At 53.1% G+C, this 21734-nt stretch overlaps 7 protein-coding genes across 7 annotated transcripts; 5 read left to right on the forward strand and 2 right to left on the reverse strand.

The window, feature by feature from the left end:
• Positions 1–400: 400 nt before the first annotated feature.
• COCSUDRAFT_40189 (RabGAP/TBC protein) lies at positions 401–2503 on the reverse strand (the record flags this gene model as incomplete). The annotated part of the gene is made up of 9 exons (XM_005650486.1): positions 401–508; positions 688–813; positions 892–942; positions 1031–1132; positions 1266–1469; positions 1606–1707; positions 1827–2009; positions 2114–2274; positions 2365–2503. 9 exons carry the CDS (start codon positions 2501–2503, stop codon positions 401–403), a joined length of 1176 nt encoding a protein of 391 aa, XP_005650543.1.
• Positions 2504–3145: 642 nt separating this feature from the next.
• On the forward strand, positions 3146–5795 carry COCSUDRAFT_46456 (hypothetical protein). The gene is made up of 8 exons (XM_005650487.1): positions 3146–3390; positions 3534–3601; positions 3682–3828; positions 3935–4014; positions 4160–4387; positions 4591–4690; positions 4822–4938; positions 5164–5795. The coding sequence occupies exons 1-8, from the start codon at positions 3219–3221 to the stop codon at positions 5359–5361; spliced, it is 1110 nt and encodes a 369-aa protein (XP_005650544.1). The 5' UTR covers positions 3146–3218; the 3' UTR covers positions 5362–5795.
• Positions 5796–6070: 275 nt separating this feature from the next.
• Positions 6071–12226, forward strand: COCSUDRAFT_60997 (hypothetical protein; the record flags this gene model as incomplete). Its single annotated transcript, XM_005650488.1, has 16 exons — positions 6071–6457; positions 6588–6755; positions 7003–7090; positions 7224–7282; positions 7573–7788; positions 8000–8045; positions 8188–8348; positions 8748–8882; positions 9023–9063; positions 9274–9447; positions 10048–10160; positions 10436–10636; positions 10930–11099; positions 11348–11472; positions 11639–11741; positions 12023–12226. The coding sequence occupies 16 exons, from the start codon at positions 6071–6073 to the stop codon at positions 12224–12226; spliced, it is 2391 nt and encodes a 796-aa protein (XP_005650545.1).
• A 1341-nt stretch (positions 12227–13567) lies between these two features.
• On the forward strand, positions 13568–16375 carry COCSUDRAFT_60998 (hypothetical protein; the record flags this gene model as incomplete). The annotated part of the gene is made up of 8 exons (XM_005650489.1): positions 13568–13619; positions 13929–14096; positions 14249–14360; positions 14486–14715; positions 14899–15122; positions 15234–15470; positions 15638–15724; positions 16124–16375. The coding sequence occupies 8 exons, from the start codon at positions 13568–13570 to the stop codon at positions 16373–16375; spliced, it is 1362 nt and encodes a 453-aa protein (XP_005650546.1).
• Positions 16376–16648: 273 nt separating this feature from the next.
• On the forward strand, positions 16649–17648 carry COCSUDRAFT_60999 (hypothetical protein; the record flags this gene model as incomplete). Its single annotated transcript, XM_005650490.1, has 3 exons — positions 16649–16871; positions 17015–17170; positions 17575–17648. 3 exons carry the CDS (start codon positions 16649–16651, stop codon positions 17646–17648), a joined length of 453 nt encoding a protein of 150 aa, XP_005650547.1.
• Positions 17649–18024: 376 nt separating this feature from the next.
• Positions 18025–19176, reverse strand: COCSUDRAFT_61000 (ribosomal protein L22; the record flags this gene model as incomplete). The annotated part of the gene is made up of 5 exons (XM_005650491.1): positions 18025–18105; positions 18199–18296; positions 18453–18519; positions 18679–18936; positions 19138–19176. The coding sequence occupies 5 exons, from the start codon at positions 19174–19176 to the stop codon at positions 18025–18027; spliced, it is 543 nt and encodes a 180-aa protein (XP_005650548.1).
• Positions 19177–19891: 715 nt separating this feature from the next.
• On the forward strand, positions 19892–21552 carry COCSUDRAFT_61001 (hypothetical protein; the record flags this gene model as incomplete). The annotated part of the gene is made up of 6 exons (XM_005650492.1): positions 19892–19984; positions 20153–20260; positions 20366–20587; positions 20774–20937; positions 21108–21261; positions 21397–21552. 6 exons carry the CDS (start codon positions 19892–19894, stop codon positions 21550–21552), a joined length of 897 nt encoding a protein of 298 aa, XP_005650549.1.
• Positions 21553–21734: the final 182 nt, after the last annotated feature.

The following is a 21734-nucleotide window of genomic DNA, read 5'->3' on the forward strand; positions in this document are numbered from 1 at the left end:
CAGGCATGATATTTTATAGTAGGTCTTAAGGAACAGAGGTAGGAGAATAGTATGGACAAGAGAAATTTACTGTACAATAATCCGAAATTTTAGAGGTCAGCCTGGGTTTACAATTCATTTAGCGAAAGTTCGTGGTTCATGTCTTGTGGTACTTGTTTCCATTGTAATGGTTTCTGTCCTCAAGATACTTCTTACCACATGCATGGTATTCACCTGTCACGGGCCATGGTAATCAATTGTTCCAAATTGATAATTTGCTTCTGATGCCAGCCTGTGCCTATCCTATGTCCAGGAGGTCAGATCAATGTCTGTAAAGATTACAAGAAGCTGTCCCCAACTAATCTCAAAAGAGCTGCAAGCTTAAGCCTACTTTACAACACGGCCAGCTCTCAACTGTCTGTCATGAAATGCTATTTGAATCCGCGAGCTGCTCAGCAATGTGCAGAATGGCGTGCGCGTCAACTGGAGGGTACCGCTGCAGCAGTTTCAGGTTTGCAGAGAAGTCTCCCTGTCACATGCCATCACTACTACATCAGCTTCCCTCCGATTTCCATTTTGTGTCTTCCCACGGAAACACTTTACTGTAATGCAATGCGAAGCATGAAAAGGATAAAAGTAAAGGAAATGAGTCACACTAGTCAGAAGAATCTGGAACCGAAATGGTCTATGCTGGTCAAATGCGCACACCTGCAGCAGCTCTCCACGAACGTTGACAAGCATGGCAACGCAGGTACGCAGCAGGCAGTCTGTGCGGCCGCCCGGGTCAGAGAACAATGTGTCCCACAACCGCACAGCGTCCGGAAAGGAGAACTCCTGCACGTCAACCACTTGGTCTAGAAGTCCAGCAAAGTCACTGCAACTTAGTCAGGAAATCCTCGAACAATGGCATACCTGTGTCAAGAGGAGCGTGATCCATCTGAAGGCATAAAACTGCGGGTTGACCTGCACGGCAGTAATCTGTCACTATTATTTCCAGGAAAGTCTATGTGAGGCTGCATGTTACTGAAACACATAAAGCAGCGAAGCGCACCTTGTTTTTGTGCGTGAGGTGATACCACAGCTCTGGATCAACCTGGTTTAAGAGGCTGCTAAGACGGGACAACATTGCTCTGATGCCCACTTCACTATTGTCCTGCAGCAAGGGTTTGCCATATCTCAGCAAGATCATGCATAGCAGCACTTAGGAAGGCTCTTTGAAGGCAGCAAGCAGAAAGCTTCTATTGTTTGCCCTCTACATGAGGAGCCCAGGGTGGTCCTGGGCACACCAGCTGCTGGCAGAAGTTGTCCCTGAACTCTGAAATGATGTCCATGAAGCAGAAGAATGCGTCTGCCTCTGCATGCAATGCAGCGTCTCTGTCGCAGTCGCAGCGGAAGTGGAAGTACAGCGGCGCCAGAAGCTCATTCATGCCTTGCACATAGCGCAGGCCCGGGTTCAGCTTTGCAAAAATGAACAGCACCCGCTTCATTTCCTGCTCACATCAGCACACAACCTTGTCAACAGGATATCGTCTCAACAGATGCAGGGAGAGAATTGGCAAGTGTGGGTGGCTGCTGTGAGAGACCAGCAGGGTGTGGGGCAGATGTAAAGAGCAGTGCATGGCTGACCTCTCTGTGGGTGACGGCTGCCCCATCATCGCCGCTGAAAAAGTGCAAGCCTGGGTGGGTCCGCATGACATCCCTGTCTATTTGCTCCATCATCTCAGCATCCTGTGGCACCACACGCAGCCTGATCACTTGCCCTGCCTCCAAGAATATGCACTGCCGCTCGAATGGAAATATGCAGCAATGCAAGCTGATAGGATCTGGCTCAGGGCGCATGCTGGCACCTTGAAGAAGGCGTTCCATTTGCTGTCAATGCTCTGGCTGAGGGGGTGGTCCCCTCCCGTGCACCCTTCCTGCTTCTTGGGGTCTATGATGAGCTCCTCCCTGAATTGCTGATATGCCGCCCGCTTCTGCCGCAGCACGCTCTCCCATTCCCCCCTGTCCGGGGGTAAATACCCCAGCAGCAGCTGCAAGCAGCCACACACAGCACTTTAGCCGCTGGTGACTAGGGCGACTCAGTTACCAAGCACCGGAGAGGATTGGGGATGCGCATGCATGCAGAGGGACGCACCTTCCAGGCAGTTGCTCGCATGCCGTCCTTGTCAGGGATCCCATGAAATGCCAGGCGCCTCAGCTGTCTCAGGTCAATCTTCTTTGTGCCCAGCACGTCTGTGAACCGCCTCAGCCTGTTCCTGTGTGAGGGGCTGTCCCCACTCACGCCCTCTGAACCACCTGCGACAGGGGAGATGTAATCATAGTCGATGCATGTCTGGATGCATGTTCTGCCAATTAAAAGGGGTTGGGCTGATCAGCCAGGCAGACCTGGCTCTCTCAACCCGTCATTTGTTATCTGGCTGCCATGGTTGACAATATTGGCTGGGCTAGTTGACAGGCTGAGTTGCTTCAGGCTCAGAGGGTCATCCACAACCCCTCCTGACGATGTTGATGAGGCCTCTGCCATGCCCTGGGATTCCTGTTCACGATGAACACGCTGCACCTGATCATCAGCAATTAAACTATATCATGGTGGGTACTCAAGATGCACAGGAGCAATGGAAAAAAGGGGGGACCAAACCCAAGTCCAGAACACAGAGATCGTTGCTTTATAGATTATGCTTCAGTACACTAAGAAGGTCTTTTATTATATTATATTTATTCAATGCTCACCCTCTCAGCAAATGGTGACTGCTTGGTCATTTCGACAAGTGGATTTGGACATGGTCGAGATAGAATGGACTGCAAATCTACCCATTTCAGCCACGAAACTTTCAGATGTGGCCAAGACTGAAGAAAGAGGGACCACAAGGAGATTGGTGTCCTAGAGAGGACATTCCCTGGGCCGGCCGTGCTGACTGATCAAAATTAAGCCTGAATTTCAGTTTCACTTGTCAGCTCTTTTGTCAAGCTTCTTCAGATCGGCACTATATTTGCATTCGAAGTACTTGAGATCCTCATATGATGCATCTTCCACTTCAAAAGCAGAGCAACATGTAAGAGCTCGATGGCATGCATGAGCTGGAGTTAAGTGAGGGTTTTGCAGGGTTTCTTCTTGAGATCATGTTTGCCAGAGCTTAAATTTCTAATATAATCGTAAATGTTGTGATGAAAGAGTAGAGCAGTCTGCAAGGAAACCAGAGAACAGAAGATTGATCCACCACAGACGATCGCCGATTATTATGAATGTGCACACCTCATCGAGGATGCTTGCACCGTCCTGCTCATGTCTGACTCTGCAGAGTCTTACACGTTGTAGATCAGCTTTTAGGATTCAGGCACTGCAAAAGCGGCAGCGGTATTCTAGGCAGTACAGCCAATGTGGATCTGCCAATGCCCGAGTGGACTCCCTAGGTTCGTAGCTTGCCCAAAGCTACTTATCACATTAGTGGCATCAAGGCGCAATTTCTTCTTGCAAACTCTAATGGCAAGGCTTGGCAAAGCAACATCCTTTCATCATACCTGTCATTCCTGGCTCACATGGGCTGTTTTTGCAGAGCACGGTAGATATATCGATGAAGTTGCGACATCGGTTCGGCCAGGAAGGATAGGAAGTCTACTAAAGGTCCGCATATGGTCCTTCTAGGGATGGATATGGCTCATCACAAATTTAGGCTTGCTTGATCTGGAGGTACTGCCGCACAGGTGTTGGAGGCACAAGGGCAGACAATCGTGCCTCCATTGGATAAAAAAGGTTTACAACCTCTTCTGATCCCATTGGCGTGCCGTCCATCTACTGCAGGCCCAGTATACACTTGCTTCTTGAGATGGCCAGACCTCTCCAGCACACGAGTGCGCCCTGCTTCATTCTTTGCATCGCCTGCTATATTGGCGAGCAATTGATACCAAATGATACCCCGTGACGGCTCCACAATCATCTTATTCTGCATGCATGCAGGGCCTCCCCATTGTGGAGACTTCTAGAGGGGCAAGGCAGGTGCATATGTTAGCAAGGAGCACTGACGAGTACATCCATAGGTGCGCAGAGCCACCCAGTGTACACCCCACACGATCCCGCACTCTCATGTCATACCCAAGCTTGACATCTGCTGCCCCAGTCCATGTCAAAAGCAGCATTGTGTGGCTTTCCGGCCGCCTGAGTCTGTGCACTTGATCGGCGCAGAGCACTCTGTGAGGAGGATGCCGCTGAATCATCAGACAGCCTGGCGTCTGCAGCAGGGCAGGAGGGGCGAGACCTTTATGAACGGGGCGCTTTCCGCAGCTCTGGCTTAGGCAGCATTGATGCGTACCTTGTGAGGAAGGCAGGCATGTACCCAGATGTGGTGGAGCGGCTGGCCATGAACCATGTGCAGAAGGGCGACCAGATGTCAGCCCTCATCACTGCCGAGTGGTGAGCTCTTCACTCCCTTCTGCTTTATATCACTCAATTAGCATCTGTGTATTGAATCGGAGCTGTTGACTCTTGACTTTTGACTCAGAGCTTGCAGCTCAGAAGACTTGACCACTTCCAAGTGAAGGTCACCGTGTCCAGATACCAGTTGAATGGACTGAGGAGACTGACTGTAAGAGGATATGACCCAATGTGCACTGCAGGTACACTAGCAAGAACCACTTCCCGGGCTGGGCGAGGCCATTTGAGTTCAACGCTCATCTGTACAACAGCATAAGCCGCAACGAGGAGGCGCGAGATGGGGTCAGCTCCCTCAAATCCACGTACAATTTGTCCTGCCTGCTCCACTGTCAGCAAGTTTTCTCCATTCTTCAAAATGGACACAACCTTATCAGATCTCAGAAATTTTGCTGACGTCGGCAAGCTTGTTGCAGGCTCGCATAGCGCTGCGGTTCCCCTGGTGGACGCTGTCGGGCGGCTTCCATGAAACTGCAGCGCTGGCGCAGCTGCCAGACACTGCAGCTGAAGTTAGAAAAGCACTGGACATGCAGGTCAGCTGCTACTCCACAATGCTATCTCTCTCCAATGTTCATTTGTCTTTGCTGCGTCCTGGGTGCATCCTGCTGTCAGAAATGGTCAATCACAACAACACACAGTTCGACAATTACGGCCCCTTGCGCTGCCGATAAAAAAAAACCCTCACGGGAGCACACTCTGTCTACCTCGGTCCGGCTTCCTGGAATGGAGAGCATGATGGTAGGATCTCTGTGTTGCAGAGCTCCATAAACAAGGAGGGGATTCCACCCGGAGTGGCTGCAGCGCGCAGCCCCAACCAGGTAGCCATGGATGAGGCGGACCATCTGCTGAACTGCGTGGCGGCTGGGGAGGGCGACTGGGATTCCGTCAGGCAGCCCCTAGCAGAGAAGTATAGGGAAGCCGGGCTGTCTGCAGTTGCCGATTTTGTGCTGGCGTAGACACTGTAGAAGTGGGCAGCGGAACATTTTTGAAAGTTTTGTGCGCTGCAGGCATTGGGTGTAAGAGTATTTTGTGATTACTCACGAGATTTGGAACTCCTGCCTTCTCGGAAGCAAAATAGAAATCATACATGCACTCAGCTTATGCAGGGGCCTGTCCTGACTCTAGCGTCGTCAGAACAACGCAGGCAGTACTGTTGATCCAAGTGGTTGATAGTGTACTGGAGCTATATCCGGTCCTCAGTCCTGCTGCAAACAATTAGTCCTGGAAATACTTCCTGGCAGACCTGCCTAGGTCTCTAGATGAAGCTGGAGCGCCGGTGCATCAGCCTGACTGGCCTTCCGAGGTTCAGCTGGCCTGCAGGGCTCCTTGCATTTGTACAGCCCATGCATTGAGATTGATTCTAGCTGATGAAAAAGCTAAGATTCATAATAATGTTCACATCAACAGATAATGATAATGATAATGGTGATGTGTCGACGCAAAGCCTTGGATCAGGCATGCAAACGTAATTGCCTCGTCCAAGAAAATGATGCCCAGATCATCCAACGTCTGTTCTGCCTGCCCGATTACAACTGCACAGGAAGCTGCTACAAGAAGTTTGGTGTCAACCTTTCTCCACCAGCACGACACTCCTCAGAATCATTATGATGCACAGCAGATGTAGCCCAGGATAGATCTGTCGACAAGAGACGACGGGGTAAAAAAATGGCTAACCCTTCGGTGTATGTGCCAGCGATTGCTGTGGCTCACACGTTGGGCCTGATCCTTCTCTTGTACAGCTTGGAGAAGGTCTTCGGCATCTTTTCCAAGCTATCACGACGATTGAGACGGCGTCCGAAGGTCGAGAAGGTTGCATCAAAGAAGGTGGGCTTTGAGCCGAGGGAGGAGAATGGCAGCACGATCCACAAGATCGAGGAGGAGGAGACGGACGACGCGGCTTCCATCGCTTCAAGCAGCTCCGATGACGGAGATACTGTGCGCAGCAACCACGACTGGGACTCCAGTGCCGACGCGAGGGCAAGGGCAGGCATCGTTGCCGAAGCCGAGCCCCACGTCCTGACACCTCCTTGGATCAGGGGCTGTGCCTGCCAGGTAACTTCTAATTTTCGTTTTGACGTGCTGTAGGTCCGATGCACAACGACTCACTCCATTGCTGGCAATGACAAAGCAAGCCGCTCTGCTCCCTTAAGTACCGGCACCAGGACACAAGGTTATGACACAGGAGATTCTGGTGCAGGGGGCCTGCAAGCATGACAACCGCTGGGTGCCACGCCACATCAGTGGCAGGCAAGATGAGGAGGATGGCCACGCCACAGCAGCCTCAGAGCGCGACCAACAGATGCTCCTCGACTACCCTGCAGAACTGGCCTGGAGCGGCCTAGCCTGCTCGGTGCGTGCAGTTCCCCATGCCACTGGAAAATGCTCAGTCATGCATGAAGTTTGTAGAGAGCCAGTGCAAAGGATGGAAGGCATTGGCATGAGTTGCCCAGACTGTCTGCTGATTGACCTCTCTGCTGCTGAAGTCCTGCTCATTCCCCACCTTCAATCAATCAAGTCCAGTCAATCAAGCCCATACAAGGCTTGATAAAAGTGATTTGAAAGGAGGTGCACTGTTGACAATCCTGGTGTGTGAGCAGGTGCTGGACAAGAACACAATGCAGCAGAAGCAGATTCTGTACCCTTCTTCTGGCATGGTGGTCCCAGGAGAGATGTGCGCCCTTGTGGGTCCCTCAGGAGCAGGCAAGTCTCTCTTAGCTCTTTCTCAAGGAGCTCTGTCATAAATCATTTTTGTGAAACAATTCGTTCAGAGCTCTGCTGGACGGCCCCTTTTTTGAGCCGTGTATCTGCTCGCTTGCAGGCAAGTCCACTCTCCTGGACATCCTAGCCATGCGCAAGGGAGGCAAGCTCATGGGGCAGGTGCGCTCCTCTGACCCACTTCAACACTGCTGTTGCGCCCTTCCTCCAGATCCCTTTCAAAAAAACATGCAATTATTCTGAACCCACTGTTCCGACTCTTATCGAGCGACTCTTATCGAGCGCAGCACTGCTGCTCTGCTTCATGTTCGACCAAGCACACGCCTTTGTCAAAGCCCATGCGATGATTCTCTCGAGCAACACCCCTTGGAAAGGCACCTACCATCAACATCATCAACAACAACATAAATGATAACGATGATGATCAGAACTCCCTGGTCGACTGGCTGCAGGTGTGGATGAACGGCGCGCCGCTGGGGGAGCGGTTCAAGCGTTGCAACGCGTACGTGGCGCAGGAGGATGTGTTTGTGCCGACGCTGAGTGCGTGGGAGACGCTGCACTTCCACGCCATCCTGCGCCTGCCCAGGGGCACCAGCCGCGCCGACATCAAGCAGCGCATGGACGATGTCATGGCAGTCATGGGCCTCTCACGAGTCCGCACCACCCAGGTAAGTAATTCCCTCATATGACCTGCAGATCAACTCATTATCAGCACATCAGCCTTGTTGGCTGTTGGCTGATGAATATGTAACGTTCCTCGCTCACACTTACTGGTGTAAAAGGGTGCTTGGTTATGGGGTACTGAGAGGCTGTGGAGCATGTGCCCATTTTGGCGGCAGTATCTTGAGCATGAGAGTGATGCGCTGCTGTCTGGTGCAGGTGGGAGGAGCTCTGCCAGGAGGCATCTTGGTGCGAGGCCTCAGCGGTGAGCACCTTGCCCGACACCCACAACGATTTACTGGAATACTGATCTGCGACCTCAACGCAACGCAACGGTGACAACGCAACGGTGCAAAGGTGCCCAAACTGTTTACAGAAATGGAATGCTAAGGGTGGTGGCGGTGCAGGGGGTGAGAAGCGGCGGCTGACGATATCGTGCTCGCTGATCGCCAAGCCGAGCATCCTGTTCTTGGACGAGCCCACGACTGGGCTGGACGCGTTTGCGGCGCTCAACATAATGGACCACATGTCGTGCCTGGCAGCGCTGGGCCACACCATCATTGCCTCCGTGCACCAGCCCCGCTCAGCCATCTGGGATATGTTCCACAAGGCACGATCCCCAATCCCCTGGCTCCCACATGGGCAATTATAAGCAGGCAGTGACATTGCACTCACTCAAGGAGGGAACCTCTGGCCTTGAGTCACAAGATGAGGCCTCTGTGTAAGGCACCCTACTTCAGCATGCATCAACTTGACTCGAGACTCTCGAGACTAAGTGGCTCAATTGTGAGTTATAACCCACAGCTGTGACAGGTTACTGATTGCTGTTGCCTTCTTCAAACACTTAACACTGGACATCAACTGCCAATGGCAGTCTGTCAGGCCACTTCACCAATCGAGGAGTTCCCCAGGGAAGCGTTTGTCCTGGTAATCAGATTGAGAGCGCAAGCTGGGGTGTCGTTTGCAGGTGGTGGTGCTGTCTGAGGGGTACCAGCTGTACGCTGGCGACCCGAGCCAGGCGGTGCAGTGGTTCAGCGGCACGCTCCAGTACACCTTCAGCCCAGACAAGGACGGCACTGTCCCCGACTGGCTCATGGACATGGTGAGTAGCGCCTCCTCTTTTCACACAGCTGTCTGCTGATGTCTCAGATTGCTAGCTAACTCTTTGAGCAGTGTGAGTGCAAGAGGGGCAGCATTGCACCATGGCATCATAGGTTGACCTAATCCCATGGTTCAATGCAGGTGTCTGTCGGATTCACAAAGCCAAAGGATGTTGCTGCACGGTGCGTACTCTGCTCCCTGCTCCATTTCATTCCTGCATTGCAACTGCTCACACCTGGCATGTCAGTGCGCAATCATGCCAATACAGCGCTCTGACAGCCCACTGGCTCCGTTGAAGGCTGATGAGGCATCCAAGAGTGTCAGTCCATCATCTCGCATGAAGTCGGGTGAGGCGTAGAAAAAAATTGTCAGCAGATTAGTGATGCGCGCAGGTCGATGACGTCACGGGAGGAGGTGGCGATAGCGGCGGGGGAATGGGCCGCGCGTTGCGCCAAGGTGGACAACCCCGAGGGGAACGCCATCCGAGACCTGGCCGCCAACGCCACGTCAGAGGCCAGCTCAGTGCACAAGCTCTCCCCCTGGTCTCGCAGCCGCTACGCCTCCAAGTGACCATTTAATTTTTCTGTTCTTGGCAGAACCTTTGCTTTGATGCGGGCGTCGCAACGTGATGCACGGTTGAAAGGAAGGAAGGATTCCAATCTTCTTCTCTCGCCAATACTTGAGGCAATATGCTTGAATATCTAGCTGTAAGCATCATAGCACGCCTTTGCACATGCGTGAATGGCCGGAAGCCCTCCTTCACCACCATCACTTCATCTCATTGTCTGGTGCTTCAGGACGCATGATCGAGCAGAGAGTTGATGAGATAAATATCGGCCCAGATAGTTCCATTCTGATATCTTGCTGCAAAGTCTGTGTTCACATGTGTTGGTGCTGGAAACTAGCATGCATCTGATCCGACTGTGCTGGATATAAGCAAGTGAAAACCACAACAGTCATTGTTAAATGCTAAGTGCCGCCAAAAGCGTTCTGTGAAGAATAAGAGCACCGGTTGGTATGGGGTTCAACTCCTAATGCCCGCTGGTGTTCTTTTTTGCTTCCTTTTTTTTCCACTCAGGCTTCAGAGACTGAAGGTGTCAAGCGCTCCGTGAATGTATTCCACTTGTGTAGACTCGCATTTGAAATGGTGCTTTTCTGTCATGCAGCTGGGGAACACAGTATGTGGTCCTGCTGAAGCGCTCTTTGCTGGCGCAACTGAGGAATCCCACCGACACCACTGCGCGCCTGCTGCTCTCCACCTGGGTCGGCATGCTTGCCGGTGCGCCCCTCGCTGTCCAATCCTGGTTACAATGCTGGCCAGACTTTTGAAATCCATGCATGCGCGCATGCTGTGGATGATTTCATTCACTCGCGCGAGATTGAGCTTGACTGTTGGAAGATGCCACACCTGGCTTGCATGTCGGCATGCAAGCACATGGGCTACCCCACTTCTTGGAGCTGCCTTGTGATTGGCAACGCAGGGGTGGTGCCAAGCTATTTTCAGACTTGCAATTTGAGCATTGCCTTTGTTGAGGAAGACAACGGCTGGTGCAGGGCTGACGTTCTACAACATCCCGGAGGGAGCGAGCGCGTCCTTCAGGCGCATGGCAGTCATCTTCTTCATCATGCTACTGTTTGAGCTGCTGCCATTCTGCTACATGTCCTTCTATGTCTTCGACCGCAAATTCTTCATGGCCGACCGCGCCGCTGACCTGTACCATACCTCCGCCTACTATGTCGCCCACACAACCGCAAGTGAGCATCTATTCCCTTATAGTTTCTTACTGCAATCTTTGTGCCATGTAGCTCTACACCTGCAGACATGGACCATGAAAGAATGTCTTCACCATTACCTAGGTTGCATCATCATGTTGTGTCCGTTGCGCTGCTGTCATGTTTCATGAAAGTGTGTTTGACTTTTAAGGCATATTGTCTCGTGAAGAGGGCTTCATCTTAGACGGATTTGCAGCTGATGCTGGGTTCATCTGATAGAGACTATTCTGCACTGGTCTTAGATTTATCTTAAGACCCTTGTGCACATGTTGCAGGCCTGCCGTTCGTGATAGTAAATACCCTGTGCGGGGCCTACTCTGTTTACGGGCTGGCGGGATTGCACTACGAGTGGCGCGCAATCCTGCTCTACGGCGTGATAATGGTGCTGCAGTCCATCATTGCCATCCAGCTCATGATCTTCTGCGTCTACCTCACCCCCAATCAGGTGATCTCAGTGCCCCAGCCACTCATGATTTTCCTGCGCATGTCATCAGCTCAAGGCCATGCAAATTTCAATCCCTGGGAAATGATACCTCGTACTAATTTGTTCCAAGAGCTTCATCATCGGCTGAACCCTGTCATGGTAAGTGCACACGTCTTGGCATCTGCATCCCTGTCTGGATATGTCTGGGAGAGCAACTATGTCAGTTCTAATGAAGGTAATCTGACGAGAGTCTCTATCCTGCTTGGCAGGACTTGGCGTACATATTGGCGACAGGCTATGTGGCGATGTCAATTCTGCTGTCTGGGTTCCTGCTGCGGCCCAGCCAGCTGACAATTCAGCCCCTGCTGTGGCTTTCCTATGTCTCCTACCCCAGGTGAACATCTTTCCTTCTCTTTAAAATGTCATGTCACCCTGCGGTAACAGCACCTGTCCAGGATGTGTACAGGACCTAAACATGAGCAAGACCCACCCATGCGGCCTCCACTCGGTGAGGTACTCATTTCCCAGCTTTAATGATAGGGGTGTTGCTATGCATGCAGATGGACATATCAGGGCCTGGCACGAAATGAACAAGCTGGAGTGCTGTTTTGGCCGCCCAATTGCCCCAAGAACCCCAGCCCCGGCAAGCCTTGCTGCTTCACGGTGTGATCCTGGGCTCCACCTGAAACCTTGTCTGCCTGCCTGTGCAGATGGACCTTTCAGGGCTTGATCAGGACTGAGTTGCAAGGGGTGGTCTTCCAAAAGAATGAATGCATCTCGCAAGACATTCCAGGCGCCACTAGTGCCGAGATCAATGCGGTATATCTCACTTCTTCTTCATGCCTCCGCTGCTAGCTCAGCACTGGGCTGTGTCCATACTGCTGCATGCATGCGCCTTGCAGAGTTTACCTTGACACTGAAGCTTGCGCTGTGCTGATGCGCAGATCACACAGAATGCTCAGCTGGCGGCACAAGCAGCAAGCCAGGGGTTCACCTGCCACCCCACAGCCACAGGAGACCAGATCCTGCAGTACTGGGAGCTGACACTCACCATTGGAGAAGTCATAGCAGTCCTCGTCGGCTTCTACGCCTTCTTCCATGTTGTGTCCTTCATCGCACTGTCTGCTCTGTACCGCCAGAAGCGATGAGCTTGGTGCTCACATCAGCTCAGGCTAGATGCCTCCTAGGATGCCTCCAAGGATACCTCCAAGGATGCCCCAGCCTTGAGCGATATTGACTGCAGCAGAGAGGAAGCCGAATTCTTGTGAAACGGTGCTGCTGAGCAAGAGCATGGTGACTGAGATTACTGAAGACATTGGAAACAGTTTGTGATCTGCATGTGAACTGGTATGCATTCGTTATCCTGCACTGTATTCCGTCCCCTATTCAGACTCTACAGCTGCTAGCAGATTGCACTGCGTTGTCAGGATTCGAGCTTGGGAGTTGACTCGAGGTGAACTGAGCACATGTAGAGCAGTGATGCCTGCACCTATGTGTGCTTCTTTGCAAGCAACTTTGGCTGAGTGTCACACTCTTTGGCTTTGAAAGAAGGCATCCTGACAGCAAATCAGGCGGCAACAAATTGCTTCCTGGATGCTTCATGGTCATGTATGCTTTTTATCATGCAAATGTCAACAATGCATGGCGCTGTAACATTCAAGTACGAAGTACTGAAGCGCCCTGCATGCTTCTTTTCTGCTTCTTCGTATGCTTGCACCGGGATACTAGAAGCATGGGAATAGTATTCCCATTTGGGTTCCCATGCGCATGCGCGCAGAAATGATTGTATAAGACCATCACCGATTTGGAGCCCAGTGATTGGGCAACTCGTCTCGGCTCGAGTGTGCACCAATCGAGGAGTTCATTTACATTGCTGTTTCCACACTGTCCTCCTTTCTCCTCACTAGCTGGGCCGCAGGCACCTGCTGGCATGTGCGCACCTGCGGGCAGCACAGGCGACAGCTGCAGTTCGCAAAGAAGAACAATGGGCCCCAGTCGAGTGGACCACTCCCAGTCCTAAGATTAGTTGAAATGAATGTGTCATTAGCATCGAAAGCCCAGCTTTTAAGGTCACTTGCAGACAAAGGTTCGCAAGGTGCGCATGCCACGATCTCTTTCGGTGAAGTCATCAAGCAGCTCGGTCTGCTTGGAGACGATCTTGGAAACGCTTCTGATGTGGCGATCTCAGACATCTCAGGAGGCAACGATCATTTGATCCAGCTAGCCAACAACCTTACGTCTAACAATGAGGTGTGCTAGCTTGTTGAGGGGCGGCTTTGGCCCCCTTTGAACTGTGCTCTTGACATGTCTCTGTAAAATGCACTGTAATGTCGTTCTTGCAGCAGTACTCAGCACGATGTATGATTGCTTTGTTCCTCTGGTGTGCCACCTAGCCACAGTTCTGAGTGGACAGCCAATTGTGTGTCTGATGTGATGCAGGACTCCCAAAAGCTCACTGGAATACTTTTGCTTCGCCTACTCATCGATGAATGCAGCGGCCAGCGCTTCCTGCAGGCTTTCCCAGCCTGGGGGGCCAAGCTGGTGGGGATGTCCAAGGCATCAACCACGACCGAGATACAACACAATGTCTGGGCTGCTCTGCGGAGCCTCTTCTTGCGCATCGGCCAGATGTGTGACCTGCCAGGAGTGCGCCAGGAGGGTTCAGCCCTGGCTGGCAAGCTTGCAGGCGCCCTTGGACCCCTACTGAAACAGAAGCAAGGCAAGTAGCAGCCCCCTAGCACGTCCTGCAACAAAATATCGCTTTTCACGCATGTCAATGTAAATAGGCTCCATTCGCATGGTACTGGGTGGATTGACAGTCTTCGATATCAATGCAATGATATGCTGCAGGTGAGTCGATCGGGACCGATGCAAGATCCGCGGCTGCGGATGTTGAGGCGCTGGAGGCACTGGCTGCGGCGCTTGCAGCGGTGCCGACTGCCTTCCGATCCCATCTGAAGCTGCTGGGTCAGTTTGCAGGCGAGGCTCTGTGTGGGGTGCACAGCACCGCTGCGCTGCGTGCAGCTGCTTCCCACTGCTTGTCCCTCCTGCCGCACGTCACAGGCAAGTATTCCTTAAACTCTGAGGAATCTTTTCTGTGATAGCCGAGGAGGTGAAAGGTGATAGATGAGGAGCGGAACAAATAAATGTGTTCTACTGTCTGGTTGCAGGTCAAGCAGAGCAATGGAGCGAGGCTGCACAGAATGTCCTGGCAACAGCGCACCTGCAGCTGGATGTCTTATACATAGGACTGGAGGATGCTGCTGCGGCCAAAGTTTACAGGTATGCTATACTCATGGACGATTCGCTTGAGCTTCAGTCCCCACACCTGAACAGCTCTTGCACCTTCTGTGCTATGGGAACAGAGTGCTTTAGGATATGGCTCATTCGGAAATCATGATGCGCAGGTCAGCAGTGAAGCCGGGCGCTGCAGGTGTGCAAGCGGGTGACACTCCAGCAGGCACCATCCAGAACGCGCAGATGGTGATTTTGGCGCAGCAGCGGCTGGCGGCAGTGCTGGACTGCCTGGAGAGGCTGCTGACGCAGCCAGCGCTCGCCCCTGTGCCTGTGCCCGGCCCCGGCATTGTGCAGCTTTGCGCGCGCATCCTGTCTGTGGACGACTCCCTCTCCCGCGCCGGTAAGCGCCCTTTCGTGAGGATCTCTGGTAGCAAGCCTCATCTTGGGGCAAATTCTAAGCGCTTATTCCAGGCTTGCAAGGTGCTGATTATACAGCTTCATATACAGGCTGATTCTCCAGGGGCTCTTGCACTTGGTCAGGATGTCTGTGGCATAGAGTATCAAGAGTTGTCTGTGTCTGCAGGCCGGGCATCTCCATCAGCAGCGGCGTACACCGAGCTCCTAGCGGTGCTGCCGGGCATGCACGCAGCCGCCGCAAAGCTGCTGCAGCTGCTGCTGCACGTGGGCGGCGGAGCGCTGGTCCCGCAGCACAAGGGCATCACCCGCCTGCTCGCTGACTTGCTGCGGCGGCTGGCCGCTGAACCCCCATCCTTCCTTGCCACATCCTCCTGGCTCGTCCGGAGAGAGGTGGGCCAGCACCCTCCTGCACTGTCTCGCTTCTTTCTGATGTCTCTCGTCCAGTACGCTAACTAAGGCATTGCCTCGGCAGCTCTTTCAACAGAGGCGTTGTGTGCGCAGGTGTATGCATGCGCGGCTGGGCTGATTAGGGTGGGCGGCTGGGGCCCAGTCAGGGATCTGGCAGCGCCAGTGATGCAGTGCATGCTGCTGGAGCTCTACACCGCCCCGGCCGGCACAGCGCAGGCGCCCAAGCCTGGCGCCAAGCAGGCCAAGAAGCGCAAGAGGGCCAAGGCCGACCAGAGCCTGGATGACCTGGCAGGCATCAGCAGTGGCAGCGCCCTGCTGGCATCCGCGCATGTACGCGCCTGCTGCCCACCCGGCCTGTCAAATTACCACTAGCTTCAGATGCTATTATCTTCGTCAGAGTGTGTGCGTTGATTTGAGAGTAGATGATGTAGTAGGATTTCGGATGTTCTTTGCCTGCGAGGCAAGCAGCTATTGACGTGTATGCTGCTGGACTGCAGGGCTTCAACACCCAGTCGCCTGCTGTGGAAATGAGGAATGCGGCGGCTCAAGTGGCTGTGCTGGCCCTTGTGGAGGAGCTCTACAAGGTCAATCCTTCATTCTTACCCCGTGGGCTCATTCAAGACCTTCACATTGTCATGCTTGCTATCTTTTGAGTCTCTTGCTCGCATAGAACATGAGGTATATTACAACTGCCCCTTGCTAGATCAAGAAAAATACTATGTTGGCATCACTCACCTTTTCCCTTGCTTGCAAGCTTGGCCATGTGCCTGCTCTCCCAAGACGCCCTGAAGCAGTGCACGTGTGCTTGAGGAACGGGAATACAATGATGAAGAGACTGAGGCTATGTCGAATCGATTTGTCAAACAATGTCAATCTGTTTAGAACGTCTCTTTTTTGTGCTCTGGAAGACGTCTGGGGTTGAGGGCATGATGCTTAGAGTTGGTTGATATTATCCTCACAAAGCAGAGCATCATGCTATGCAGGTGGGAGGGGCGGTCCTGCGGCTGGAGGCGAGGGCGCAGCTGGATGCAGCAGTGGCGCACCAGGCGGCGACGGCGGCGGCCGGCTGCGAGAGGGCGTCCAGATCTGGCGCGCAGGCCCCCCGCTGCGTCCGCGCCGTCCAGCTGGCGGCTCTGCGCGCTCTGCTGGCGTCCGTGCTGGCGCCGGCCGCGCACCGGCCGCCCTTCCTCGCGCACGCCCTTCATGCCTTCCGCAAGGCGCGCCACCCGTGCTGACAAACCAGCGTGTCATTCCTTCAGCATTTGATGAAGTCATTTTTTGGCTGCCCTAATTGTTGGTACCGGTTGTGATTCTTCTCTGCAAATATTACTGGCTTGACATGGTTGCAAGGCGTGTTGTGAATGCAATTATCACTTAGAGTCTTCACTCTTTCTGTCTGCATATTCATTGCACTAGCGGTTGCTTGATGTCGAGTTGGCCGCTGCCTGGCTGGCTGTTTGTCCCCTGCAAGATACGGAGCTGTTAGAGGCAGTGCAGTGAAGCAACTGATGTTTAAGCTGCAGGGGCTGGGCTCAGCAGACCCGGAGATGCGCGCCTTCTGTGTCGGGGCTCTGCTGGCCTGCGAGGCCTTTGTGCACCCGCGCTCCCAGAGCCCATGGCCTGCCGCCGCCTCGGCCGCGCCTGCCGTCACCGGCCCTGCCGTGCCCAGCACCAGCTACCTGGGGGTGCCGCGCATGTGGTCTGCCATCTCACCCGTCCCCGTCCCAACAGGTGTTCAAGACCTCATCATGCCCTATTTGATGTCTCTGCTCATCTATGTTGACCTTTCAAGCTGGGATTGGATCACAATAAAGCCTCAGGCCTGTGCTGTAGTGTTGGACTCCCTGTTGTAGCTAAAGCACTTCTTTGCGCAGGCCCAGAGCAGGAGGCAATGCGCCAGATGGAGGCAGCAAGCCATCCGGGGTTTGATCATCCCATGCACATCAACGCTGTGATGGCCGCTGGAAAAGGTGCTCACATGGGTGGCGGCCAGGCACAGCCCATACAGGCAGCTGAATCCATCATGCGGGGTCAGACTGGCGCGCAACACATTCTTGGCAGTGAAGAGCCCAAAAGCATCATAAATAATAGCACGCAACCGACTGCTGGAGGTCCCGCAGAGGGTGAAGCTGAACCTGCAAGTAGTAAGCAGGCCCGAAGAGAAGCAGTAGAAGCAGCAGCTGAAAAGCAAAGCGCAATGCAGACGGAGCCGCATCCAGTTCTTGGGCAGCAGAGCAACGGAGCCTCTTCTGTGTTGTTCCATGCACAACAGCCTCAGGTGCTCGATGTTCAGCAGGCGGCGCCCACTATGCAGAAAATGAGCCTCCTGCTTACTTCTCCATGCTGGAGGTCTTTTCACAGAAAGTGGTGATGATGCAGAGGAGTACAGAGGGTTACGGGACTGTCAGAACAACACAAGTTGGCTGCTGTGCAGGTGAGCAAAGGGCCTGTAAGGAGCAGCCAAGAGGCACTGGCCCCGGCCGCTCAGGAGGAAACAAGCAGCGATAGCGAAGGCTCCTTGCCATCATTAGACACAGGGAGCGCTGGCAGTCAGAGCTCTGATAGCGATGAAGAGATGTGTCCTGAAGTGTGTTAAGTGAATGCATGAGGTTTTGTTGACGCCGTGCGACTTGTGCATGCGCCTCAGGGTAGTAGTAGGAAGAACATGTTCTGAGTATGGATGTTGATGGTTGTATACGTATTAGTGCCGCCAAAGATACTCAGCATGTTTAGGATAGTAGAGCGCTGCTCAATGTCTATGATTCTGTTTGTCAGCAACCTGCTTGTTACAGAGCCACACTTCATATGAGGCTGAATGAGCGTGTCCCTTGCACATGATAATGGCTACACCATCAATAAATATCCAATCAAAAGCATCAAAGAATCACATGAATCTTCTCTGCCGCTCCATGAGAGGCAACTGGAATTGACTGAATCGCTGGGCATCCGACTCTCGCAAGACCACCTGCATCACAAGCACATGTTTGCGTGAGCCTTGAAAGCTTGTGTACAGCACACAGTGAGTGCGACACCCTGCGGACAGGAATGCAGGACCCACCGTGAGATGTGAGCGGTACATGCGTCGCACACCGGATCTGCCGCGGCCGTGCGGCCAGGTCTTTTTCAGGTGAGACCCCTGCCCCACATGGATCAGGTCTGCATGCCATACAGAGACATCAGCATCTAGCCAAAAGAGGGACACTACACCTGCATGGCTACTTGCACAAGTGATGATATTTCAGTGATATGATATCTTCACGATGAGAGAGTAAAGCATCGTTCAGCTGGTTTCAAGTCAAATGGAATGCTTACCCACACTCAGCCTGTCGCCATCTAGTCCATGGTTGTGAACAGCGTTTGCCTTGGCTGATTGCAACACCTGCACATTAACTTCCATAAGGCGTGCAGACGCATGCAGACATTCTAATTTTTGCTTGCACATTTATAGGAAGAGATGCAGGTTTGCTGTGTACAGGTGTATGTTGCTTGCCTTGAGGCAGATGCGGGCAGCCTTCTTGGGCGACATTTGGCACTGCACAATGGCATCATCCAGGTGCTGCCGCCGCATCAGGTCTGTCCACATTGCCATCTTTTTGGGAGATATAGGGATGGCCCGATGCACCGCCTGTGCTGTCTTGGGATCCCTGTCTCTGGGACCCAGCCTGCGTCTGCTGCTGGCAGCATCCTCCTGCCCCACCCCACCTCTCCTTGAAGGTCCTGGGGTCTGTAGCAACGGGTTGATCTCTGCCTCCTGTGCTGCTTCGTTGGCAGCCGCCGATGCAAAGGTCCGCGTCGCCTGAAGCAAAATAGGGGATCACTGGCATTGGGTTCCTTCAACAAGTGGAATGACAGGTTGTATAGCAGAAAAGGACACGAGTCCAGACTTATACGTTATGATTCGCTCGGCAGAGAGGTATGCTTGCCATGACACATCCTCAGGACGCCAACCGTCGTGTCAAAGACAAATTAAAGTTTAATTCGTATACTCATGACTTACCATGCTTCCAGACCACCACGTCAACAGGGATTGCTGCATCACGATCGGTCGGTCTCCTAGGTCATTAAATGTTGCAATTGCATTGGAACACAATGCAGAGGCGAGTGGGCCTTCCAGTGCGCTGTGACCAGAGCAAGGCAATAAAGATCTGCTTGGCAGCTGTGACAAAAGAAGTCTCGAGTTGCGAATGAGGCTCTGCATTGGTAATGCGATCTGTGTTTGCGTAGAGGTTGATTAGGACTGCAAAATTTGTAGCAATTGCTGACTTGTGATCGCAGCAGTCTTGGAAGGGTAGACCTTGTTTGCCACAGGGTAGACCACTTGGCGTCGAGTGCGAGGCGTTCCTCCCCGAGCTCCCCACAAAGCTGTATGCCGACAGCCATAAAGGGAAAAAAAAGCGCAATCCAGAATCTCCAGTGGTCTGTTGTAGTGCTTTATAATATCTCCTGCTCGACTCGTTTACAGCTACAGCAAGCCACTCGCTATCTACAGACAACGTCGGCTCCGTCTTCTACCAGCGATGGCTTTCTTTACCACCATACCTCAGGTAACGAGCAGTGCACGCAAGTGTCTCTCCAAATGGTACAAGAATTTGTTTTGCATCCACCTCTCGTTCAGTGGCCCTCTAGCTTTTCGTCGGCGCGTTAGGGATCACTCACAGATGGTCGAGTTCATTGGATTCCATTACCATGATCAAAGCAGAATATCTGGAGCATAAGTCATGTTGATGAAGTGTTTCGTGCATCAGCAGCAGATGTCCCAGACGGCGCTGGGCTTCACCGGCCCCATTACCAGCTGCTTGGCAAGCCATGTTGCCGCCACAGCCTTGGAGTCGCCACAATTCCAGGTAATATTTTAAGACAATCTCTGCATGCACTCACCTGATTGTAGCACTCTTCAGATGCAGCCAGCGTGCGTGAGCTTGCGTGTCGTGTTCGCCAGCATAGCACATCCTGGGTTACCAGTAAAACCATGTTTTCCAAGTAGGCTGAATCTTTTTCATTGTTGCTTGCAGACGGACTCATTCGGCCCAGTGGTGGCCCACATGGGGGGCATCTGGAGCCCAGGCTGCAGCACAAACAAGTCTCGGCCCCACACTGCCATAGCTGACCTCCCAGCCCAGGTATGGCACTGCCTATCGCGTGGTCAGATCTGGTGTGAGCCATTCTGACACTGTTGTTTTCAACATATTGAGAGCCCTGTGCTGAGGCTGACATCTGCTCTGCAGCTGGAGGAGCCAGCGCCCACAGCTGACATCCAGTCGCCTGCTGTGGAGGCAGATGATGGCACCGAAGAGGACTACACTCCCCTGGACCGTCCCTGGTACGCAGACAGGCTTGCACAATACAAGCTGTACCCGGAGCACTGCGCGGTGGATGCCACCAGCAAGGGGACATCAATTGATGGCCAGCTCGAAAGCGCTGAGCAGTACCGGCACATTATCCTCAAGGTGCGCCATGCAGCCCTATACAATCCTCTGTCTTTGTCATTGCAGGGATATTTACACTTTAGACAACTTCCAAGTAGAGAAATTCCGTGCAAGTCTTCAATTTCCTGCACTGGCACACGCACGATGACACAGACTCCGCGGACAGCAATAATTCCCTGTTGCTTTGAATATGCTGGTGCTGTGTAGGTTGGGAAGACTGGGTACTCCTTTGCGGACACCCACATGCCACCACCAGAGCTTCCTCATGCCGCGGAGCACTTCAGCATGTTCAAGAAGCACTGCGCATTGGGCTCCACCTTGGTATCAATGGACGATCAGCTCATCAGCGCTGCCGGCGCGCCCATCAGAACGTGCGCACACCCCTTCCCTTGCATTGCCCTATGCCAGTGATATTCCTTCATTTGCAGTGAGGGATCACCAGACATGCCCGGTTATGCCCAGCATCAACGGGTCAATCAAGCACTCACAAGTTCTGCGCTGCCCTGCAGGTAGGCATGTCCAGTTACTCCTTTCCCAACAGTGATCTCCAGAGGTGCCCACAACCGCCTCCCTCCAATGCCAGCACAACCAGCGGCGCGCCCACCAGTGAGAGCCCCACAGAGGAGCCATGCCCGGCTCCACGTGCATTGGATCTGCTGGACTCCCTCTGGACGCAGTCACTGCCCGGCCAACAGGTGACACTTCCCCTTCTGTTGGTCCCCTTATATAATGGTGGGTGATTATGGCAGCTGTCAGCTGAGGAGCGTGCAATGATACGTCTGTAGTGTTGGTACAAATGCTATGCTAATCAGCTTGATTCTGCGTGGCAGGTACCTGCAGCTGCCAGCCACTGCCACCAGCCAAGCAGCTATGTTGAGTTACCCATCAGGCGGCCAACACGCCGATGGAGCCTTCGCAGCATCTTCTCCTCATTCTGCAAGCAGGTGCCCCTGCAAGTGGGAATGATGGCGCTGCCTCTGCAGTGAAGAGAGGAGACCTTTCAGAAGTATAGAGTTGCAGCTGTATGAATTAGTACAGTTGAGGAGACATTTGGTGAACGTCCAGCAGATTGGACAAGCAGGACCACCTGAAGCACAATTTTCACAGAGGCTATTCACTGCGCATAATCAAGTTTGTCTCGCATACAAGATCTGCTCAGGCAGACTAC

This window comes from Coccomyxa subellipsoidea, assembly GCF_000258705.1.
Source record: "Coccomyxa subellipsoidea C-169, whole genome shotgun sequence".
In the NCBI taxonomy this organism is placed as follows: domain Eukaryota; kingdom Viridiplantae; phylum Chlorophyta; class Trebouxiophyceae; family Coccomyxaceae; genus Coccomyxa; species Coccomyxa subellipsoidea.